The sequence below is a fragment of the Embiotoca jacksoni genome, unplaced genomic scaffold (assembly GCF_022577435.1).
Source record: "Embiotoca jacksoni isolate LCO1_2020_lvr unplaced genomic scaffold, fEmbJac1.0.p SCAF_39, whole genome shotgun sequence".
NCBI classification, from domain to species: domain Eukaryota; kingdom Metazoa; phylum Chordata; class Actinopteri; family Embiotocidae; genus Embiotoca; species Embiotoca jacksoni.
The window spans coordinates 1,590,709-1,615,637 of record NW_027185391.1 but is presented as its reverse complement, the minus strand read 5'-3'; the positions used below and the strand labels follow the sequence as shown (position 1 = coordinate 1,615,637).

Below are 24,929 nucleotides of genomic sequence, written 5' to 3'. Positions count from 1 at the left end.
GTCTGTCCAGGAGGGACTTCAGTGTTTTACTCTCTGATGTGAAACACTAGTTTAAGATGAATTGTAATTATAGCCAGAGTCACTTTGTGCGTACATTTAGCCTCAGACTGTAAATGGAGGACAGTAGTGATCTGTGGAGAGGTGGCCGGGCTGATGGATGGCCGCTCCGCTGACCCGTCAGCAGGCTGTCTGCTGAGCAGCGTGTCGGTGTGGAGAAGAGGGAGCTCAGGGTCCAGTGGAGGGAAGGTGCAGCCTGCAGGATCCATAATGAGCCCTTCAGCGCCACCACTGGACCTCATGCTGATTTATGAGGCCAGAACACACTCACATGCATCCTGATTCACAGTGAGTGGATGAACTAGGCTGCCTGCCCATCATCATCATCATCACATCAGCTGATATTTACCAACATGCTATGCTTCACCTTCATATCAGGAGTGTGTATGAGAGCCACCGGGTCTGGACCTTCCCACAGTGACTATCTGTAGAACCAGCAAGCTGACTGCCTTAATGAGCTCAATATTTATAAAGCTCTTTAGAGAATGTGTCATATAGTCGCAGCTGTGATGGAACTGAAATGGAAACCAAATGTGATAATCAATCAAAACAATAAAGTTTGTGTCATCAGATGTCACTGCTCATTTCCTGCTCTGAGGGGCTCCATCACCATCGCCGCAGTTACACACGTTTTTTTAAGCTGTGGTACGTGCATGACATCGATTTCACCGTGGACCTGAAACTGAAAATGAGCAAGAAACTGGCGTTTTTATCATGATGTTGGAGAAGCCTGTTGCCATGGCGCCACAGTTCAGGTGGTTTCCAGCGAGTGTTGTCATGTTTACATCCCAGTAGAAGTCTGTGCTGACAGTCTGACCCTGAGGGACGAATTCAAGGTGCACAGCATGTTGGTCCTGACCGGCTGCAGCTCGTTGCGTCCTGTATAGTGAGGTCCGTGAGGACACGCCCCCCGGCTCGTTGCGTCCTGTATCGTGAGGTCCGTGAGGACACGCCCCCCGGCTCGTTGCGTCCTGTATCGTGAGGTCCGTGAGGACACGCCCCCCGGCTCGTTGCGTCCTGTATCGTGAGGACACGCCCCCCGGCTCGTTGCGTCCTGGAGCTTTTCAAGGCGCTCTGTTATCGATTTCCTGAGTCTGACGCTTTATTTGTACTTTCAGGTGGTGAAATAGTAAATGTTGATGTTTCCGTGGTAACAGGTGGGCTGATGGTGATCCACTGACGTAGTTGTGAATTCTTACCAGCGAGGTTTCCTCTTTGTCTTCGCCAGTTTAAAGCTGAAACACATTCATGTTTTTTTGTCGACGACACGTTGAAGGTTATCGGTGTGTGAGTCGGTTTTCTGTCTGTTTGGCTTCTTTGCGTTGCCTGTTCCTCTGAATCTGTGATGGATGGTTGTGGTTCAGAAGACAGATCCCAGTGACAGCTGCCCGTCACTCCACCGACATGCTTTATGTCTGTTTCTGTGCTCCAGTCATGAGCAGTTCTCTGGTTGCTGATGGCTCCAACTCTTTTTGGGTTTGTTGTATTCCACTTTGTTCTTTTAAACTTTTCTCCACTCTAAAGCTTTTTGTTTCTGTAGGTTTTGAAAGGTGATAAAAAAGTAAGATTTTACTCCCTCAGACTAGCTCAACTAAATATGGATGTGATTTTAGCACCAGTTTAAATAATGAGCTGGATCCGGCGCTGCTGGATCCGGCGCTGCAGCTCTGTGCTCCGTGTTGATCCATGTGTGATGTGCCGGGCCTCCTGCAGGGTTTCTAAAGCCTGTGATTCAGCACTTCACCTCTTAATCACTTTTACACTCCAGATGGGTGGCTTATGTCGCCCGCTCAGAGACGGGGAAAGGGCAGAATCCATATTTGGAGAGGGCATCTCAGAAGCCTCCCGCGGTGAGGAGGTGACGCTCCTGTCCCGGGACACCCTGCTCGTTATGTCACGTAGGGCAGATTTTAAAAAGCTGTATCCAGGGTGTAGATGAGTTTTCTCCCTCCATAAGTTATTTGATGTTAAAAACCGCTGACGGAGCATTTCAGAGAAAGACCTGTTTCTTCTAATGGAAGCTCTTTACTTCTTGTAATTTTTCATTGACATTATTATCAGCTGTATATTTCAAAACAGGAAGGAAACCCTGCCTTTCTCTTTTATTTCGATCACACTCTGTGTTACTGAAGGTACTTGTGACATTTCACATGAAGCTTTGACTTACAAATGGATATTTAACCCACTTGTTATAAAATATGGAGATATCTATCGTATATCCCCGTATGACTTTTGGTCCATATCTCCCAGCCCTAATTTGGGGGTTTGAGGGGCGGAGCTTGTGGCGCCAAATGTCACTGATTAGTCGACTACATTAGTGTTTTCTGCAGTATCGTTATAGATTAGGGACAGATTAAACAAACCATCGCTACAGTGCAGTATTATGATATTTATGCTGTTCTTTTCTCTCTCTGCTCTCCCTTCCCGATCCAGTCTCAGTCCGGCCCTCCTCCTTAAAACTCATTATATCTTGTGACCCCACTGGCTTCTGGTTGGAGGCTGATTTTGGTGCGTTTGATGCTCTCCATCTTCATCTTTCTACAAACTTGTTTAGTTTCATTTTTAGCTTCATATGCTAATCGCTGTGGCTCCTGACGCTGATGAGGTTTACTGCTGGTAAGCACAGCAAAAGTTCTGCGTTTTAAAAGGAAAATGTATTCAAATGTATTAGTGCTCCTCAAAACGAAAGACTGGATATAAAAGAGTTTGTAGCTTCAGGTCTGAAAAATGGTTCCGATCCAGAAGTGTCTTCAGCTGCAATACCAGCGAGTGCCACTAGAGGTCGGCTCCAAAAAGCCTCCGGCTCCATAGACTCCCATTCAACTTCTGTCATCAAATCCAAAGTGAATAAAATGTGTCCATCAGTTATCTCGGTGTTGTTAGCTAAAGTCACTCCTTCTTATTAGTTTTCTGGAGGTCCATCTGAAAATAATCCCTCATTCATTAGAAAAGAAGATTCAAGAAGACCTGTTTTTGGGGGCGTGTCTGTTTGATTGACAGGCCTGTGGTGCAGTCAGGTTACAGCTATCGGTGGGCGGGACGTAGTATCGTCAGGTTTCCAATCAGATCGGTCAGTCGTTCGGCCTCTGTGAGTGATGTCACAGACGTGACACCAACACCTGTGCATGTGTGCAGCGGTGCAGGAAGCTGCAGCAGTCTGTTGACTCGTGCTTCATGCGAGCAGTTCTCATCCTCAGGCGCCATCTTTGAACCCAGGATCTGGTTCTGCTGAGTACGTCCTGATTTCATCAGGCACGAGGTCATAGAACGATGAAGGAAATGATTCCCCTCATATATCAAAAGCACAGTTTCAAATTTCCATCACCATTATATAAGCTGCAGGTCACTGGTTGACACATTAGATCTTGTTTATGAGAGCGTCACTATAAGAACAACACAGTTATACGAGAGCTTATGTACAGGGCTACTTCCTGGTTTTGCTCAATGACCTCTCGGAGTTTTTTTCTGTTCGGCTGTCAATTGACCAGCAGAAACTGTTCCTGGAAGGTCCTGAAATAATTACCCCCACCCCCCAACCCCCACCCCCACCCCCTGCCGCCGCCGCCGCCTCTTAAAACCCCAGTTTGCCACTTCAGCTTTTATTTATCTACTTCCTAAAAAATGCAAGTAATTCCTCCAAAATGTTGAGCTGGTCCAGTAATGCAGTTAAAGTTGACATGCAGCCAGCAGCAGCGTGGAGCCGCAGTCCTAACGGAAATAAGTTAGAAGAAGGTGTAGTAACCACCTGCCCACCACCTGACCCCACCACCTTATGTAGTAACCACCTGCCCACCACCTGATTTACACATTAATAGAGCGGAACAAGAACAATTCAGTCCATTTACATAATATCTGTAAAAGTACTCTGAACACCTCCTGATCAAACGTCTTCACAGACATGGAGGGAATCACACAACCTCCAGGCGCTCTGTGTGTGTGTGTGTGTGTGTGTGTGTGTGTGTGTGTGTGTGTGTGTGTGTGTGTGTGTTTGTGTGTGTGTGTGTGTGTGTGTGTGTGTGTTTGTGTGTGTGTGTGTGTGTGTGTGTGTGTGTGTGTGTGTGTGTGTGTGTGATGTTAGTTTGTGTGTGTGTGTGTGTGTGTGTGTGTGTGTGTGTGTGTGTGTGTGTGTGATGTTAGTTTGTGTGTGTGTGTGTGTGTGTGTGTGTATGTGTGTGATGTTAGTTTGTGTATGTGTGTGATGTTAGTTTGTGTGTGTGTGTGTGTGTGTGTGTGTGTATGTGTGTGATATTAGTTTGTGTGTGTGTTTGTGTGTGTGTGTGTGTGTGTGTGTGTGTGTATGTGTGTGATGTTAGTTTGTGTGTGTGTGTGTATGTGTGTGATATTAGTTTGTGTGTGTGTTTGTGTGTGTGTGTGTGTGTGTATGTGTGTGATGTTAGTTTGTGTGTGTGTGTGTGTGTGTGTATGTGTGTGATGTTAGTTTGTGTGTGTGTGTGTGTGTGTGTGTGTGTGTGTGTGTGTGTGTGTGTGTGTGGGGGAAGGATCAGGAAGGTGGACTCTTTCTGTCCTGTAACTGCTGCTCAGCATCAGGACGTTCCTGCTGTTGTAGTTTTGATATTTTTTGTTGTTATTCATCACTTTGAACCAGAAGAAGCAGATTGCTGTGATGTGTGTGTGTGGGAGGTGTGTTTAGACTTCCAGGTTCAACCTGAAGCCACGTGGACTCTACTGCCCCCTACAGGCTGGTGTCAGAGTCACTTATCACAACATGGAGGGTTTAAAGATGTTTCAAAATAAAAGCATTTTTCTCTCATAAAGTTACTTCATCCTTCGTGGGTTGGTCATAACTGCTTTAATGTCAGAGAACCACATGAGTTTTATTGATTATTATTATTGATTATGATCAGCTGTGATCAGAGCCAGTGATGAAACACACCCCGGTTGGTTTTCCTTCTGACGGCGTCCACACGGTGACGCGTCGCTCACCCTGCCTGTGTTCTGTTTCTGCTTTAAATAGTGAAGCGCTGGCAGACAGAGTTCGGCTGCATGAACCAGCCCTGAAGTGCAGGTCAGGGTGGAGCAGATCTGAGACGCTCCCTGTAATGTGAGCTGATGGAGCTGGTTGGTGGAGAGCGGTGGCTGTTGGGGTCAAAGGTCGAGAGGAAGAAGAAGCAGCAGCAGGCGTCACATTACTGCGCTGCCGTGGTAACGACGTGTACTCAGCACCTCATCGCTTGTGACATCATATTTAACAAGACACACGGCAGCAAACAAAACCATGACCTCAGACATCATCCCACCGACAAGACAGCAGTTTGTCTCCTGAGCTGTCCTTCGTCCTCGCTGTCCTTCGTCCTTCATGTCAGGTGGACGTGTTGATATGAGAGATGAATGTGTTTCTTCAGTGATGCTGCTCCGTCCGGAAACTTCCAGCGGTGTCTGATGTGGACGGTGTAACAATAGAGCTGTGTGTGTGTGTGTGTGTGTGTGTGTGTGTGTGTGTGTGTGTGTGTGTGTGTGTGTGTGTGTGTGTATGTGTTTCACCACAGCAGCAGAGTAAGCGAGGTACACACACACACACACACACACAGTGTGTCGTGCAGCCTCGTGACTCACGTATGTTGGGAGCAGTTTCCATGTTTTAATTCATTTGTTCCCACGTTTTAATTCATGTGTTCCCACGTTTTAATTCATGTGTTCCCACGTTTTAATTTATTCGTTCCCACGTTTTAATTCATTTTTTCCCACGTTTTAATTCATTTGTTCCCACGTTTTAATTCATTCCTTCTCATGTTTTAATTCATTTGTTCCCACATTTTAATTCATTCCTTCCCACGTTTTAATTCATTTGTGTACACGAGATGAGTTTATATAAAGAGAGACATCACAACAGACTTCCTCCTCTCAGCATGAAGTTCACCTGCTTCAACTGTCAGCTAACCAACTATAAAGTCGATAGCACCCTCACAGTTAGCATGTTGCTAACGATTTAATCCACAAACTCTCAATATCATCGTTATTGTCGTTTACTAACAATAATCCTTTATATCCCTTCATTAAAGCTGTCCTCAGTTTAAAGTTGAAACTAAATTAAATTACATTTTCTTTCTTCCCATGGCCGCTCCCGGCCTCCGTATTAATTAGATGAAAAGTGTTGCAGGTAGAAAGAGAAGTATGACCTCATCTCTCACCACACAGCCGACTCATCATGATGCAAAGTGCACAGAAATGTTCAAAACAGATAATAATTAAACTTTTTTCTTCTTTTTTTTTTTTTTAAATCAGTGGCGTTTCAAACTAGCAGTGTGGTAAATATTGATATTAAAATCTGTCTAGATGACCTTTAACTTGACATTTTTCTAAACTTTAAGCTGCAGGCCGATGTGATCAGCTGATATCGGCCTGGATCGGATGTATCGTGTTTGTTGGCCGATATGAAACAGAACATAATGCAGAAAAATATCTTTGGGGTTAATCAGAAATGGTGCTATTAGTGTTTTTTAATTATTATTTTTAATTATTAAATTACCAGTGACTGTCAGCGTGGACAATAAATTGTAAAATATCCTGCCTCCATCACACATCTTTGTCACAAAGGGCCTGATTTACTAAGATCTCAAATAAAGGTACTAAATTGCGTGTTCCGTCCAAAGATTTGCACTTTTTTTGCACCCGTTTTGCAGGTGATTTACTGAGTTCATTGCGTCATTGAAGTCAGGTGCAAATCTCTATTTAAATGAGGGTTTGTGTGTTAAAGTGATTCCAGCACTGAAAAACACAGAACGACCGCAAAACCAAAAGGAAATCTGATCCCATTGAAATTAAGAAATATAAAAATAATAAGAACAAAACACTTTATAGGAGATCATCAGTGAGGAAGTCAATACTGAAGGGAAAACAAAAAGGACGGTGGATGAGATCCTCTAACAGACAGCGATCAGCAGGTCCAGATCTTTCTGTGATGAGCAGCTGATTTCATTGAGTTCCTGGAGGTCTCGTGAACCAGATGAAGCTACCTGTGAATTCTGCAGGACTCATTCAGGATGTGACAGCTCACCTGAATAACAGGACTGGAGGGAGATCCAAGCAGAGATACGCTGGAACCACCCAGAGGCAGCAAAATGCTGAGTCGGAAGAAGTTTTTTAAATGCTGGTTATTTCGTGGCTCCTCCTTGTTGTTGGCTGTCAATCATCTTTCTGTTCATTCAGTAACTCAGAAATATCATTGCTGGACAATAATTTCTGCCTCTGACATCAGAAATGTTTAACGGGTGTAAAACCTGGTTCTCTACGTATTCTGTGGTTTCCTGCGTCTCCTTCACAATAAGAGCAGCCGTGTCTCCTTCACAATAAGAGCAGCCGTCTCTCCTGATGCTCATCTGATTAAAACCTTCAGTCATACTAAAATACACAACAATCACTTCTCCAGTTTCTACTTCCAGGTTTAGTAAATATCATTGCGGGTGATAAATTGTTCTATTTGCATGTTTCCTCCCAGTATTTTGCACCTTCAAGCAGAAACGTCCAATATTACATATACATGCAGGAAAACACGCAGAATGGACAACGCGTGTTAAACTGCACATTTGAAAGATGCAGTCCTCGCTGCACGTCGTTAGTAGATCTGATGGACATTTGTTTGCGGGTGGTGTGAAGTTTGCAGGTGATTTTACACGCAAATGCTTCGTAAATTAGACCCAAAGTGTTTGATAAACACATTTCAGGGATCATTGCAAACAAATTATGTTTATATCAACAGTAGATAAATAGAAAGAATATTGGCAGATATACGAGGACTTTTTGTAATCCCTAATAATGGTGTTGGACCAAACATCCCGTCTTGGCCGGGTTCTCTTTTAAACAGAAGAAACCTCATGAGCAGTGTGAGTCCAGTGAGCTCTGATGTTCTGCTGTAATGAGCTGCATGTCTACCATGCTGACTGACCACCAGTCATACAACATGTGGGCGGGGTTTTTACCGCTCTGCTGGTTCTGTGACGCTGCGACGCTCCCCCTCCTCGTATAAACAGACCCATCTCTGACACGTCTGTCTCTACTGAGGTAGAATTGATGACTGAGTGAACCCTTTGTCATGCTGCATTATGGCGTGTTGACCGTCACATACGTGCTGACCCTGTGGGTAACTGCTGCTGATCATTCAGCTGCTGTGTGCTCATGATCAGATCATTAGTCAGCTGTGTGCTGTCGACCCTGCTGGGTACATGTCTGTAAAACATGATATATTCTACTGACAGACTGTTCAAGGCTCATTTCACTCACATGACAAACCCAAAGACAAAAATCATTGTCTCCCCAACTGTGGTGGTTCTGGTTCTGTATTAGAAAACTGTTCTTTACTATTTAAATGGACCTAAATAAAGATGATCATGTCCAGTTTAGATGTTTTTTTTCCTCTGTGACATCACACAGCAGCCGTTCTGATCTCTCTAACTGAACCTCTCTCTTTCTGCCTCGTTAGTCACCGATGTGGAACTGAAGCGGCTGAAAGATGCCTTCAAGAGAACCAGCGGCCTCTCCTACTACATGACCCAGCAGTGCTTCTACAGGGAGGTGCTGGGAGATGGAGTTCCTCCTAAAGTTGCAGAGGTAAGTCACAGCAAAGCCACGTTCCCACTGTCCTTCAGCTACATGCACTGCAGGTTTAAAATGCTGGCTGGTTCACAGGGAGCCGCTCGAAGGGTCGCCACAGTCCTCAGATCTGTACACGGCTGGTTCATAATGATCTTCATGTTCGCCAGCTTCATTTGAGGTAAACTGGAAAGGACGGGGTTTGTCGTGTGAGTTGGAGACGAGCGATCGATATCGTATGACAACCAGGTGTTGGTAGCAGAGGGTGAGAACGGATCAGCCACCTCACTGACTGTTCACCTCTCTGGAATAAATGCATCCGGAGTCGAGGCCCGGCACTGGACTGGTACCGGTACCTCTCACAAGTGGACCTATCAGAAGTCCTACTCTGCTAAAAGCCCACCAGAGGACTTAATGGTCCCATCGGAGAAAGGCCTCATTACCTCCTTATGGTTATGAACTTCCTGTCGACAGAGCTTGATGGAGGTGGACGTTCGTAGAAAGCAAAGGATCAATGTTAAGTGTAAACCATCAGAGTCCTCACGGATCCCCTGAATGCATCACAGTTACTGCAGGGAGAACAGCTAGCTTCCTGTTGTTGTGGACGATGATCGTCTGCAGATGGAGGAGACTCTTTGAGTTCTTCTTCTCTTTATTGTAACGCTGAGTCATCACTGCTCTTCTTTCATCCAGCTGGTTTGTGTGGAGCAGAGCGACTACATGTGATTTCTAGTCATAGCCGTGGCTAGCCGAGTCTCCTCACACGTCCTCGTCCGACCGAGCCGTCCGTCCTCACTTTGTCTTTCTCGGGTTACACGGTCGGGAGGTGCTGTTCTTCCTCCGGCAGTTCAACATCTAAAAATACTCAGCAGGAAAACAGACTGGGGGAGACTTAAAGATTTGATATTTCACTGTATGATGATTTAAGATGTTAGTTTTTCTATGAAGGAGGTTAGTAAAATACAGATGATCTAATATAGGACGGTTTGTTTAATGTGTTAAAGATGATCTGATGATGTCAGGTTCACCTTCAGCTGCTCATCACGAGAGGAGGCAGAAAATATTCACATTTAAGAAAGAGAATTGGAGCAGTTTTTTAATTTAAAAAAATTACTCCAAATGTTTGATCAATTATCAAAATAGTTTTTTGCTGATCAACTCATTGATTAATCGTTGCAGCTTTTCTGATTTTAGACTGTTTGCTACTAAAGGTCACGCAGGGCTTCTTCATCCAGCGGTGAAGACGTTTATTACCCGTCAATCTACCAGATGTTTTTGTGATTCAATATTTTGGTATTTAACCAAACCACTCGAGCTGTTCACTTTATTCTCAGTCAAAGAAAAGCCGAACAAACTGTCACAGGAAGAATTATAGACAATCACACACGATGGAACATTTTCTTTTTTTCAAAATACAATTTTAAAATGTATTTATCGCATTTGTTTTCTCTGCTGAACCAAACATGTACCGAACCGTAACTCCAAAACCAGGATCCGTTCAAACATCCGAGTCAGAGAACAATGAACTAAAGATTGTTTGGACAGAGGGGGAGTCCTGGAGAAGAAAGAGAGATGGAACCTTTGATTTGAATTTTTTTCAGATTTATTATACAGGATTTAGCAGGAGAGATCATATTTCCAACATCAATTCTCTTCATTCTCTTCCTGTGAAATCAGAACAGAATTCCGACTGCTTCTCTGTAATTGAAGCCCTTAATGACCAGGATCCTTCATATCTTAACAACCTCCTAGAACCATGTTGTCCCAACAGAACACGTCCCTGTCAGAGTTTCTGAAAGTAGAACGGGAGGCAGAACTTCTCCTGGAACCAGCTCCCAGTTTGGGTTCAATAATTAAAACCAATTCAAGCAAACTCTGTTCCTGTTTTCATCTCCAAATAAAACTCTGTTCACCAGCGGAAACAGGAACAAGAGGAGAAACAGGAAGTGACAGGGTTTGTGGGAAATGTGTTCTTCACATTAAAATGATGTGATTAAATGTTTGTGATCAAAGGAAGTGAGTCCATATTACTGGATGTTAAATGAGCTTTTAGGAGTTTTTATCTCCACGGTTCTCTAAGTTCAATAAATAAATAAAAAAAGATTAGAACTAAAATATTTCTGTGATGTGCAGCAGGATTATTATCACAGGAAGTGATTAAATATTTATTTATTTATCAGGTAGTGCTTAGAAGAAAAAAAAAATCTAATTTTTCTTTCTCAAGTTGGATTTTCTCTCATTTCTGCAAAATACTCACTTAAAACTCTTCAAATTACATCGTAATCCGCCGCAAAATCAAACCTTTTTGATCGCAACAATCACTAAAATAACTCCATAAATCCTGGAGGGACTGTGTTACTGTAGTGTGTTGGCACACTGTGGTGATTTTACTTGTAGATCAAATGACATTGAGATGAATTGAATAATCCAGGATTCATCATGGATTCATGACTGTTGTTGCAGAAATGAAGGACTGAAGGTCTGATGTGTGAAAGTGACCTTTAGTCGTATTGTTTGCCTCATCGTGTTTTGTGCTGCCTGTGTAGACATGAAAGAGCTGCATTCATTTATGAAGTGGTTAATTAACATGTGCAGTGTTGTTCATCGGTCGTAGACCGGGCAAAAAATGAACAGCGTCCTCAGGCTGGCGGTCCGTCTCTGCTGTAATACATGACACCGTGCGTGAGGAGGCTCACTCCTGTTAACCATCCACACAGTCTGATGTTAATGGAGCAGGAGAAATAAAAGGAGTGATGATGCAGATCTCTGTAGTCCTCCAGGATACAGTAACAACATGCTGTTCAGAGTGCATCAGGAAGGTCAGTGTTAGTTGTCCTGCCCCCCCTTCCTCTGTCACCATGGCAGCCGTTACTGCGGTGACGACGGTCCAGATGTAAAGTTGCTGCCGGTGCCTTCAAACAGAACCACGGCTGCTGCACATCCCTCCAGTTCAAAGACAGCTGAGCCTAATCAGTCCGTCAGGAAACGCTGCAGTGTGCAGAGATCTGTTTCTACACGTTCTCCTTGTGATTGGTTGTGTTCTCCATGATGGGGTTCAGAATCCCGGTCACGCAGGGAGGAGCTTTTCCTTTTTATAATGAGTCGACGGGTCTGAGTGTAACTTCAGGGCTTCACTTAGGTGTGTTTTCAATATGAAGCGTTTGGTGCAGGATGTTCGATGATAATGATGATGATTATAATTTAATCTAAGGTAACACGGTGCTTTACAATAAAAACAATAAAGTAAGAAACAGGAAGAGATGGTTATTGAGTTATTGAGGGGGAGAGAGAGAGAGAGAGAGAGAGAGAGAGGGAGCGGGAGGGAGAGAGAGGGAGGGAGAGAGAGGGAGAGAGAGGGAGGGAGGGAGAGAGAGAGAGGGAGAGAGAGGGGGGGAGAGAGAGGGAGGGAGGGAGAGAGCGAGAGGGAGAGAGAGAGGGAGAGAGAGAGGGGGAGAGAGAGGGAGGGAGGGAGCGGGAGGGAGAGAGAGAGGGAGGGAGGGAGAGAGCGAGAGGGAGAGAGAGGGGGGGGAGAGAGAGGGAGGGAGGGAGAGAGAGAGAGGGAGAGAGAGGGGGGAGAGAGAGGGAGGGAGGGAGGGAGGGAGAGAGAGGGGGGGAGAGAGAGGGAGGGAGAGGGAGGGAGAGAGAGACATTTTGGACATTGTGCTTTATGAAGGATGGTGATTAGTTACAAATCAATCAAGCAGTTTTGAAGCATTGTTTTGGTCCCAGCTTCTCAAACATGCTGCTTTGCTGCCTCTCGTCCTGAATGACTGAATAAAGTGAACGTTCTGGTGTTTGGAGGGTTGCTGGAGTAAAGTAGACTTTCTGAAGTTTGAAAACAGACATGTGGGAAACCAACCTGAACCCGACTGAAAACATCAATTTACAAAAAGAAAACAAAGTCCAGCTGAGAGCTTTTCCATCTTTTCCTCTGCCTCTTTATCCGGTAAACACACCGTTGACCGCCAGAGACCCGAGCAGAACCCGATCTGACCCGGCTAGAGCGGAAGTGACCTGAGGATGATCAGAGACGATTAGACCTGATCCGAAGTGATGTCGGGCCTCAGACAGACGACAAACATTGGCAGCAACACCGAACATCTAGTGTCCCGACAGCTTCTTCTTCACCTCTCCTTAAGGATCACCTGTTGGTTCCTTTCTTCTTCTCCTGCACGTGAAAGAACACCCTCCAGTCTAATGTAGAGATCGTACAACAAGTTACCAACTAAATAAAATATATAATCTACATGTGTTCATATTGTGGAGCAATTCTCTCTCAAAATATAAAACTTTTTGTTAGTGACCTCTGTTTCCATGGCAACACACGGGGTATGACTAACAACTGGAAAACAATCAGTCGTGTCAGTAGACCCTTATGTAACGTACTCCATGTTTACTACTCCAGGAAGTAGTCGGACCCTTAGCAACCACCCTAGCAACAGAGAGGATTTCTAGTCTCCAACTGAATAAATACAGAACATAGAAACACTAAACTGATCAGCTAGCTCAGTCTGGTTGGAACAAAGATATCTGGTGAACAAAGATATCTGATGAACAAAGATATCTGATGATGAACAAAGATATCTGGTGATGAACAAAGATATCTGATGATGAACAAAGATATCTGATGATGAACAAAGACATCTGATGAACAAAGATATCCGGTGAACAAAGATATCTGATGAACAAAGATATCTGGTGAACAAAGATATATGATGATGAACAAAGATATATGATGGTGAACAAAGATATCCGTTGAACAAAGATATCCATGAACAAAGATATCTGATGATGAACAAAGATATCTGATGGTGAACAAAGATATCTGATGAACAAAGACATCCGATGAACAAAGATATCTGATGATGAACAAAGATATCTGATGATGAACAAAGACATCCGATGAACAAAGATATCTGATGATGAACAAAGATATCCAATGAACAAAGATATCTGATGAACAAAGATACGTGATAAACAAAGATATCTGATGATGAACAAAGATATCCAATGAACAAAGATATCAGATGAACAAAGATATCTGGTGAACAAAGATATCTGATGAACAAAGATATCCATGGACTCATGTGTTTTTAACATTTTAGCATCGTGTCATGTGTTCAAACCAAACCGGTCCAGCTAGCCTCCGCTAGGACTGTAAGTGCGTGACTATCCGTGGTGTTACGGTACGGGTGCTCGGAGCGACCAAAAAGGACCAAAAGAGACCCGACTTCACCAAATGGGTCATTTAATAGAAATATAACAAGTAGAAACTACATTATATTACATGTTATATGAAACTCAGTTCTAATTCTATGTTCCCATTGAGGAGGTGGAGGGATATTTGTAGTGATGAGCAGGATGTGATGTCATGATGATTTGTTCATAATGTTCAGTTGACCAATCAGATCTCTGGGTCAGAACCACTGGTTTTATGGATCTTTGGCTTCACCTGGTTCGACCTGGTTCCATTCTCCCCCTCTAAACTCCAATTTGTGCTCTAATCTGTCGTGTAAGGTTTTTGTTCATGAAAAGCATTTTATTAAACTGTAAACAATCACCCCTCCTCCTCCCCTCACCCCCCACGTTGGAGTCAGAGCATCTTAAAATACATGTTCACCTCCCTTTAAAAGATAGGACGGCTTCCTGCTGAGCTCCACATGTTTCATCGAGTCGTTTCACCCCCTGTTGTGCCGCCTCCTCCATCTTTCATCTGCTACTCTTTTTAATTTGAGGTTGATTTAAATTGAATGTTTAATCGCTGCTCATCTTTCTTCTTCTGCTTTCCCCGAGCTGTTAAAAGAGAGTTCCTCCCCGTCGCCTGAGCTGCTGTGGGAAACACATGTGATGCTGCTGCTATCTGTGTGTCTGTGTGTGTGTGTGTGTGTCTGTGTGTGTGTGTGTGTGTGTGTGTGTGTGTGTGTGTGTGTGTGTGTGTGTGTGTGTGTGTCTCTCTGTGTCTGTGTGTGTGAGAGATGATGCTTGAACAAGTGTGTGTACCAAAGTCATCTTGTAATGTGAGGATGTGTCGTAACTCATCGGCCACCGTCTGATTGTTTTTTAAATGGGACAGTCCGCACATTACTTATCATGTGTTTCCTGTTTTTTAACCTTCTGCACAAAAGTTGTCTTTATGTTTTGTTGTAGGTGATGATGCTCTTATATCACCTTGTTTTATTACGGATGAAACAGTTTCACTGATGTGGAGACGAGAGATCTTCAGGTTGTTGATGGCTGCTGACTGGATGAGACGACCTGAGTGTCCCGGTCTTCGGCTCTGTTAAAGACTTCTGAGAATGCCGACTGTGATTATGAAGCTCTCCTGGTTCGTCACGTCTGATTTTGTATGTTTCAGGTGATCTACACCTCGTTCGGAGGCTCGTCTAAAGGGCTGCACTTTAACAATCTGATCGTGGGTCTGGTGTTGCTGACCAGAGGACGGGATGAGGAGAAGGCCAAGTGTAAGTCGCCCCTCACCAGCTGAAGCTCCACGCTGTGACGCTGCTGTTATGTTGCATTCCTCAATATCATATCTACCATTAAGATAAAATAGGATAAGTCTAATAAGACTTTATTAATCACACAGTGGGGGAATTTTATTCGTCACAACAGTTTAGGACTACAGGTAAGAAAGATAAGCACACATAAAAAAAAAAAATTAAAAAAAAAAAAATGCACATATAATTTAAAAAAAGAAGAGAATATTTTTTTTTTTTTAAATGTAAAATAAAGTCACGTATAAATACATATGCACACAAGCTATATAAACAAAATAGATAAATACACCTTCAGCTATACAGCGAAATGTAAAGAAAACATGAATATTACATGTGGGTGATAAAAAATACATTGTGAATTGAGAATTTCTCAGGATACATTGTTAATTGCACATTAGTGATATGGATTGCTTCATGAGTGATGTGCATACGGTCTATAGTTATGTTATACAATATAGTATAATATACATTTACATAAAAATAAATAGAGTATAAAATAAAATGTATGAGGTAAAAATATTCTATTGAATATGATAAAATATACAACCCCGTTTCTGAAAAAATTGGGACGCTGTGTAAAATGTGTTGTTATATACATGTGTATATGTACATGTGAGTATATATATATGTACGACATCTGACTCAAAAAGAAGTGAAAAGTGAAAAACACATCCAGCTGAAATCTGCACCAATCTGCACAGTGGAAACTGTGTATGTCATTGGAAACACACACACACACACACACACACACACACACACACACACACACACACACACACACACCCGTACTTTCTTTTTTTTGGGCTGCTCAACATGAAAAAGTTGAAAGCAGAAAGCGTGAAGAGGATGGAGACGGCGTGTCCTGAAAGGCGCTTCATTCTTCAATAAAGAATCGGAGACGTTATCTTTTAATTCTGACTTCATATCTCATCATCTCATAATTACAAGATAACGTGCAGCGGGAGGAACGACTCGTCAGGATGAGATCAGGGACAGTTGTTGGTACGTCTACTGGTGCAGAGCAAAGAGTGAGACAGCGGAGCAAAGAGTGAGACAGCGAAGCAAAGAGTGAGACAGCGAAGCAAAGAGTGAAACAGCGGAGCAAAGAGTGAGACAGCGGAGCAAAGAGTGAGACAGCGGAGCAAAGAGTGAGACAGCGAAGCAAAGAGTGAGACAGCGGAGCAAAGAGTGAGACAGCGGAGCAAAGAGCGAGACATCGGAGCAAAGAGTGAGACAGCGGAGCAAAGAGTGAGACAGCGGAGCAAAGTGTGAGACAACGGAGCAAAGTTTGAGACAACGGAGCAAAGAGTGAGACAGCGAAGCAAAGTGTGAGACAACGGAGCAAAATTTGAGACAACGGAGCAAAGAGTGAGACAGCGGAGCAAAGAGTGAGACAGCGGAGCAAAGAGTGAGACAGCGGAGCAAAGTGTGAATCAACAGAGCAAAGAGTGAGACAGAGCAGCAAAGAGTGAGACAGCGGAGCAAAGAGTGAGACACCGGAGCAAAGAGTGAGACAGCGGAGCAAAATGTGAGACAGCGGAGCAAAGAGTGAGACACCGGAGCTAAATGTGAGACAGCGGAGCAAAGAGTGAGACAGTGGAGCAAAGAGTGAGACAGCGAAGCAAAGTGTGAGACAACAGAGCAAAGTTTGAGACAACGGAGCAAGTGAGACAGCGGAGCAAAGTGTGAGACAGCGGAGCAAAGAGTGAGACAGCGAAGCAAAGTGTGAGACAACAGAGCAAAGTTTGAGACAACGGAGCAAGTGAGACAGCAGAGCAAAGTGTGAGACAGTGGAGCAAAGAGTGAGACAGCGAAGCAAAGAGTGAGACAGTGGAGCAAAGAGTGGGACAGCGAAGTAAAGTGTGAGACAACGGAGCAAAGAGTGAGACAGCAGAGCAAAGAGTGAGACAGCAAAGCAAAGTGTGAGTCAACGGAGCAAAGAGTGAGACAACGGAGCAAAGAGTGAGACAGTGGAGCAAAGAGTGAGACAGCGATAGATAGATAGATAGATAGATAGATAGATAGATAGATAGATAGATAGATAGATGGATGGATGGATGGATGGATGGATGGATGGACGGACGGACGGACGGACGGACGGACGGACGGACGGACGGAAGACTGTGTCCGTCTTCTGTTGTTGTCCGTTGGGAGCAGAAAAGGCAACAAGCCTGTCTGAAGTCTTTTTCTTTCTACGCGAGGCACGTAGAAACAATAAGTAGTAAATCCTGTTTCATGCAGCAACAGTTAAACCTATAGATCTCTATACTGTCACACCCTTTTACTTTTTACACACTAAAATGTTTTTTTTATTTAATTTGAAATAGATAAAACTAGTCATTTCTTCCCCCTCAGGAATTCGTGATCTTGCGATCCAAATAATGAACGCAAATTCAAGCAATCCTGCAATTTTTGTCATCAGAATCTGAGCTGAAAGTATTAAAACATAAAGTAAATCTTTTTAAACAAAACTCTCTTTATTAACAACAATAACTCCTCATTTCCAATCAGAAAGTCTCTGCTCCTGTTTTCATCTCCAAATAAAACTCTGTTCACCGGAGGAACAGGAACAAGAGGAGAAACAGGAAGTGACGAGGTTTGTGGGAAATGTGTTCTTCACATTAAAATGATGATTAAATGTTTGTGATCAAAGGAAGTGATTCCATATTACTGGATGTTAAATGAGTTTTCTCCACACGTCCAGTTGTCAGAGACGTCTCTTTGTTGGTTTCATCCAGCAGGTCTATGTGTTGAATGAACATGAATTAAACAGCATCTAAAGCTCTTATTTTGACAGCTGATGTTTGTAAGTTCAATAAATAAATTAAAAAGATTAGAACTAAAATATTTCCATGATGTCCAGCATGATTATTATCACAGGAAATGATATTATTGTTTATCAGGTAGTGTTTAATTTTTTTTTTTTTACAATATTCTCCACTTGCAATTTTTATAACACTTTAAACTCCACAAATTACATCACAATTTTTTGGAAAATCATTTTTTATTGCAAAACAAAAACTAGTGAATCAAATCCTGGAGGGACTGATTTAATCTACACTCAATAATTTATGATGACAGACTGAAAACATTTTCTTTTTAAAATGTAAATCCAGTGTATAAAAAAAGCATTCAGTGCCTTAATCCAGTGCTTTGTAGGAACCCCAGCTGAATCATGGGTAATTCTCTACAACCTCTGCACACCTGAATTGGGACAGTTTGTCAGCAGATCCTCTGGCGCTCCATCAGGTTGGATAGAAAGTGTGTGAAGTGGCATCTCCAGGTCTCTGCAGACCTTCTGCAGGGTTTCAGTCCAGCATGGTCTGGAGGATGAAGCGTTGTCCGTCCTCAGGCTGCGTGGACGTGGAGCAGGCTGACTGAGAGGACGTCTCTGCGTTGGTCTGCGTTCATCCTCCCTCCAGTTCGGACCGGCCTCCCTCTCTCTGATGATGTCGGGTCCTATGAGACTGACGAGCAGCGAGCGGCGTCTCATAGGACCAGAGTGAAAATAAAAAGTAAACACTTTAGAGTGTACATTGATGGTTTATTTATTTCAAGCACAGAAGTCTCCTGCATCTTTTACCATCAAACAAGAGCTGAATGCTTTGGTCATTAAAGTTGAATTATTTCAGCTCTGAGAAATCAGACTGTTTTATGTGAGTTTGGTCCACTGTTGCTATGGAGACCTGCAGGGGGTTCAAAGTGCTTGAATTTAAGCAGGGGAATGAATCAGTGATATGTTCCTGCTGAACTGATGCAGAAGGTGGCGGTTGACCGACTGTCCTGTAAAGACCAGTCTGATGCTTCACTCTCACTAAAGTTATTCATTGTTCATGGATGTTTCTGACCAAACGACCTTCTATGTATCTATGAATCTGATCATTTCTGACTCAGCTGCTCGTCTTTTTGTAGTTTCATCGTCCTCTGAGCCTTAAATATGCTCCATCACCTCATGTTGTCCTCGTACATTAAGAACAGGACGTGTTCTGTCAGAAGCAAAGTCCCAAAAATTGCACCGGGACGGTTCTTCCTGGTTGTGTGACATAGATCTCGTTTATTAAGGAGTGTAAACATGGACCTCGCTATGTTTTCAGATAGATATGAGGGCTCTGCCGTTCACAGCGAGGTGCATGAATGAATGACGTCTCCGATGGTTCTTCTCTCCGCTCGGTTTCCTCCTCAGTCTGACGGTTGATGTGTTGCAGGCGGTCGAATCCATCAGGACAGTATTGACATTGTAGCTGCTGCACGAAGACGGCCTTCCTGTGATAAAGCTGAGCTCTCCTCTGACACTGTGTGTGTGTGTGCGTGTGTGTGTGTGTGTGTGTGTGTGTGTGTGTGTGTGTGTGTGTGTGTGTGTGTGTGTGTGTGTGTGTACATATGTACGTGTGTGTGTGTGTGTGTGTTTTTCTAACAGACCTCTTCAGCCTGTTTGCCAGTGATCTGGGTGGATACGCTAACAGGGAGGACATCGAAGCTGTTCTTCAGGTCCTGGATGGAGAAGTCCCGACATCCCTGAAGAAGTGCTTCAGTGAGGTCAGCAAACACAGTGAACATTTACAGCCACACTGAGAGTCACATGTCTTTCTATCAACTCATGGACAACACCGCTTAACACCCGGCCGGCTCGGTGCTCAGCTCATATCACTTCTGTTGGTTTCCATCATCACCGAGGTGTCGGTCACATGCTCATGAAACAGCGATTGTTGTGAGTTGCCCACATGGAGCCGACTCCACAGAGATGGTATAAAGTTTGGCATCACAGCCAGTTATTGTGCTGCTTATTAGAGTACAAAGGCTCCTTTCAAATCCCTCCAACTCCAAAGAGCTCACCACAGAGAAGTTAAAATCCGCCCCACTGTTAGAAAACATGAGCGTGTGATGTTAGATTCATCCTCTCAGCTTTGGCTTTATTTGTTGTGGGTTTGAGACGTAAACCTCTGACATTTGTACCAACACACAATACTTTTCTTATAAAAGCACATTCAAATTTGAAAGCAGACAGCCTTTAAGTTATTATTGCTGCCGAGCAGGTTCCCGGTGCTGTTTGCCTGCTTGTCTCTCTGTGAACAGGATCATGGAGGGTGTAGCATGACCATGTGACCCACACATGATTTATTTTTCCATTATTATTGTGAAATAGGGCATTTAGTCTACTAAATATGACAATGTGACAAAACATAGGCCATACTACAAAGACAAGGGCTCCGTATCCCATCATACATGGACAGGTAGCAGCGGAGACGGTGGGCTGACAGGAAACTGGAACGGTACCATCGTGTAAGAACCCGATATGTGTAGACATGAAGTTTATACTGAATGTGTTTGCAGGTTTGTGTGTCATAGAAGAGGACTCCATCCTTCCAGTCACGTTGACTATAATTAGTATCACAAACAGGCTTTGATTGAATTGAAACCTCGAGTTGGAGCAACCTCTAGGTCATTTTTGTATTTATTTATTTTCTGTCATTGTTTAAATTCTCCATCTCCTGCTCTGACACCTGTCAATTATTCTGGCTCTGAAGTGTCACGTGAACCTGTGGTGGTAAAAGGGACTTCCACAGGTTTTAAAGGAGCAGACGTTGTATTTCGAGGCTTCTCTGAAGCTGGAGCTGATTTCTGTCATTACATTACACTACATTACATTACATTACATTTATCTGACTCTTTTATCCAAAGCGACTTACAATAAGTTCATTTCAACCATGAGGGTACAAAACCAGAACAACAGGAATCAAGAAAATACAATTTCTTCCAGAAAGCCAAACTACAAAGTTCTATCAGTAAGTTCTATTTTAAGATACTAAAGTTCTACTGTTCAAGGTGAAGGAGGAAGAGGTGTGTTTTTCTGTCATCCAGCTTCAGTCTCGTGGTCAAATCGCCCGATCTGAACAATTACTGTCAATCAACTAATCTGGAGTCCCGGCACATGTCTGTCATCATTTTCAGATGAGTGAGGATGGAGACAGGCTCATGATCGAGAAACTGATTTGGTCTGTGTTGGGTTGTTGGGACAGGGCGACAAGGTGAACTATGAGCGCTTCAAGACCTGGCTGCTGCAGAACAAGGAGGCCTTCACGCTGTCCAGATGGCTTCTGTCCGGAGGAGTGTGTGTCACGCTGACGGATGACAGCGACACGCCCACCTTCTACCAGACGCTGGCCGGCGTCACACACCGTAAGTCCCAGAAAACACCCCACCAGCCAGTGTGTCTGTGTACTAAACCTCCACTCACGTACTGCAGCATGTTGGGTGTCTCGTATCATTTCTCTCTACGACACCACAAACGCCTGAATGACCGCTGGTCTTTAAACAACGTCCGGCCGCTCACAGATCTGTGGGAGACCTGTAATGGCTCACATGCTCAGTTCAGCATGATGTACTGCACATCTCCACTCTGCTCATTCCATCCATACAGTCTGACATGTCGTGTTACTGATGTCATTCACTGATTAGTTCCCCTCACTTCTGCTCTCCTGTTTTTTCAGTCAGTCTTGAGAGCTACAGTCAAAAAAATCCAACAATGTTTTCAGATGTTTCACATTAAAAGCCTGGAAAACTCTCAGTGACCGATTTACTAAGATCTCAAATAAAAGGAACTAAACTGCCTGTTTATTCCAAAAGTTTGCATGTTTATTTTGCACTTGTTTTGCAGGTGATTTACTAACAGTAATTGTGTCACTGATATCAGGTTTAAGCAAAAGGAAATGTGATCCCATTTAAGATTAAGAAATATAATTATAACAAGAACAAAACGCTACATGGGAGATTATCAGCAAGAAAGTCAATACTGTGGGAACAACAAAAAGTTCAATAGATGAAATTAAGAGAAGATGGCACAATATGAGGCGGAGAAAAAAAGGCTCAATAATAAAACGTGGGTTAATATAAGGTCCTCTAAGTAACACTGAACAGCAGGTCCAGATCTCTGTGATGAGCAGCTGGCTTGGTTTCATTCAGTGGGAACATTATGAAGCTACCTGTGAACTCTGAGCGACACATTCAGGACCACGGACAGCTCACCTGAAGAACAGGACTGATATCCCAGCAGGATACCTACAGTTCGCTGTTGGCTGTAAATCATCATTCAGTTCATTCAATAACTCATCAATATCACTAAGTATCATCTCTGGACAGACAATATGTCTGAATAATTTCTCCCTCTGACATCAGAAATTTTTAACTGGTGTAAAACCTCGTTCTCTACGTATTCTTTGGTTCCCTGCGTCTCCTTCACAATAAGAGCAGCCGTCTCTCCTGATGTTCATCTGATTAAAACCTTCAGTCGTACTAAAATTCACAACAATCACTTGTCCTGTTCATACTGTCAGGTTCAGTAAATATCATTACAGCTCACAAATTTATCTGCTAACATTTCTCCTTCCAGTATTTTCCACGTTCCAGTAGAAAATATTATGTACATGAAAGTTCAACAGAAAATTAAAACTGGAGCAGGTCAGATTTAATTAAACAGATGATGGAATCTAGCAGTAAAAACAGGGATGTTAGGATTAGAGGCTGTTTCTGATACAGCATTAACAAAAAAAAAAGCTCAGAGAATGTGCAGAATATTTAACTGTGGGTTTAAGGGATCTACTTCACTTAAAGTCGTAGTTTTATTTCTAGATATATGATCACTAGTAAAATGTTGCTCCTGAACTGAGTGAAGCGTGAGGCTGTTTCAGGGATCGGTGGAGGAATGTGTGGCTCATGGCTGCCGTGTCTTTGTGCTGAGACAGATCGTCACATCCTCCTGCCTCTGAAGAGCTCACATGTGTCAGGAAACACCACAAACGAATCGCAGCAACTTTGATGAAGTTGTGGCTCCACCTCCCTCTCCCTCCCCCTCCCCTTCCTCCTCCTCCCTCTCCCCTTTCCCCTCCTCCTCCTCCCTACCCGCTCGCCATCCTTATTTCTTTTTATTCCACAAACTGACAGCCTCCTCTGCCACAGCTGACTTCATGTAACGGCCCTGTTTGAGTGGGCTGGTATTTATGTTGAATGTTGATTTATTTGTGGAATGACTTGAAGCACTGGATGATATTCAGGTCTTTTACAAGTTAATTGATCAATCGGTTTCTTTTCAAAGTTGTTCCTTTGTTTTAAAATGACCTCAGAGAATCAGGTGAGCCGTCTGAACCCTGAGCCGTTTTTGAATGTTTCTTCTAGAACATTTTTTCTCATTCTTCACTGCATCTACACGTCCTGCACCTTCATTCAAACAGCACCGTCATGGCCACAAGTCGGGACAATTCAAACAAGTTTTTTTTCTGCAGTATATCACAGTTATAATGTCATAAACCAGAAACAAAGAAAACATGAGTTGAATTTCAATTGTTTTTTTTTTTTTTTAAGAATTATGGAATTTATACAACATTTTTCCAAGTGTCCCCAACTGTTCTCCATATTGGAATAAAAAGGGGGTGGACCTGCTCTGTTGAACTATTTACATTTTAAAAGCTCTACAAACCTCTCTGTGTGCTTTAGTCGGCAGTCAAAAGATTTTTGTCATAGATTATTTAATTTTTTTTACAGAATCGTGCAAACAGTTTATTTTTGGCAAAATTTCTACTTTTACACTTTGTGGCTGATTAATGGTGTAATTTTCGTGATTGTTTAAAAGAAATGTGGCTTTTAAAAAGCCGCCGGTGGGTTCAGAGGATGAAGACAGCTGATCGATTTTACTGTTTCAGTTTTTATCTGTGAACCTTCTAGTCAGATGAACCCCTGAATTTGATGTCAGTACACAGTGAGTGAGCCGGCAGAGCTCTCCATGAAAACTACTCGGGGTCTGAAAACGATCAAAAAATACGACAGCGGGGAAACTTGGAGATAATGAGGGAAATGTGGGCCGAAGGTGCAGCTGTTGGACTACAAAACCTATTTAAAGCTCATTGTTGTCTCTGGTGGAGCTCGGTAGAGTAAGAGTAGTACGATCTGGTTTTCATCATTTTATCAGAAACTTTTTACCGGAGGAGTTCCTGTGTGCCTCTTATGTAATCGCTGTCCACTGCTTCCACATCGTTCACCTGAACTGAGTCTTTGCGATGTGGATTTTTCTATTCTTTTATAAAAGGTATAGAAGTATCAATTTTGCACCTCAAGAAGTTGTTGAAGTTTTTTACTTTTTCTGTAATTTTAAGTTCCCATTCAGAGTTGATTGCACTTTGAATGTGCAGGTATTTTCAGGTAATGATTTTTGTTTTTCATTTTAGATATTTACATGTTGTTTTTCTACTCTGCCGACCGGCTGACTCCAGCCTCAGAAATATGTTTCAGGTCTGTGGGGTCCTCAGATGCATTCATGTAATGCATGAAAAATGCATAGTCACCCTGCAGATCCTCATCATTGCAATGCATTAAGTCCAACTTGGTGTCACACGGCTGGTCCTCCTGGTACCAGCTGACCTGCATTCATGTCACAGAACTGTCAGGTACTGAAAGCTGGCATCCAATGTTCACGTGAAATAATCTGAAGCTTTGATGGAGCTGTAAGAAGGCAACGTTTCGTGACTAAAAAACAAAACGTGTTTTAAAACCTGCCGAAAGACCCAAAACAGGATTTGTGGACAGACCGGTCCAAGCAGCCAGCCGAGCTTCAGAACTGATACAGGTCCTATCCAACAAACCAGCAATCAAAAACGCACTTTTATTACAAAGTTCATTAAAAGTGTCGTGTTTCGTCCATCAGTCAACCTGACGCTCGGCCAACTGAGTCGTAGTTCTGCACGAGTCCACGACCTCACACGACCTCGCATCAACCATTTCTAAACAAACTCTTTATCAGATCGGTTCCCGGCTTTCTGGGAACTAAGCTATCCGAATTTG

General features: G+C 43.2%; 1 protein-coding gene across 5 annotated transcripts in view; it reads left to right on the top strand.

Annotated features, from left to right (window-relative positions):
- The window catches only part of usp32 (ubiquitin specific peptidase 32), a 100,394-nt gene that overhangs the window by 13,117 nt on the left and 62,348 nt on the right, over nt 1-24,929 (top strand). For all 5 annotated transcript variants that reach the window (XM_069166494.1, XM_069166493.1, XM_069166496.1 and 2 more), the window contains exons 2-5: nt 8,495-8,622; nt 14,960-15,065; nt 19,519-19,637; nt 21,119-21,278. In XM_069166494.1, the coding sequence (XP_069022595.1) occupies nt 8,495-8,622; nt 14,960-15,065; nt 19,519-19,637; nt 21,119-21,278 (513 nt within the window). The remainder of the gene's footprint in view (nt 1-8,494; nt 8,623-14,959; nt 15,066-19,518; nt 19,638-21,118; nt 21,279-24,929) is intronic.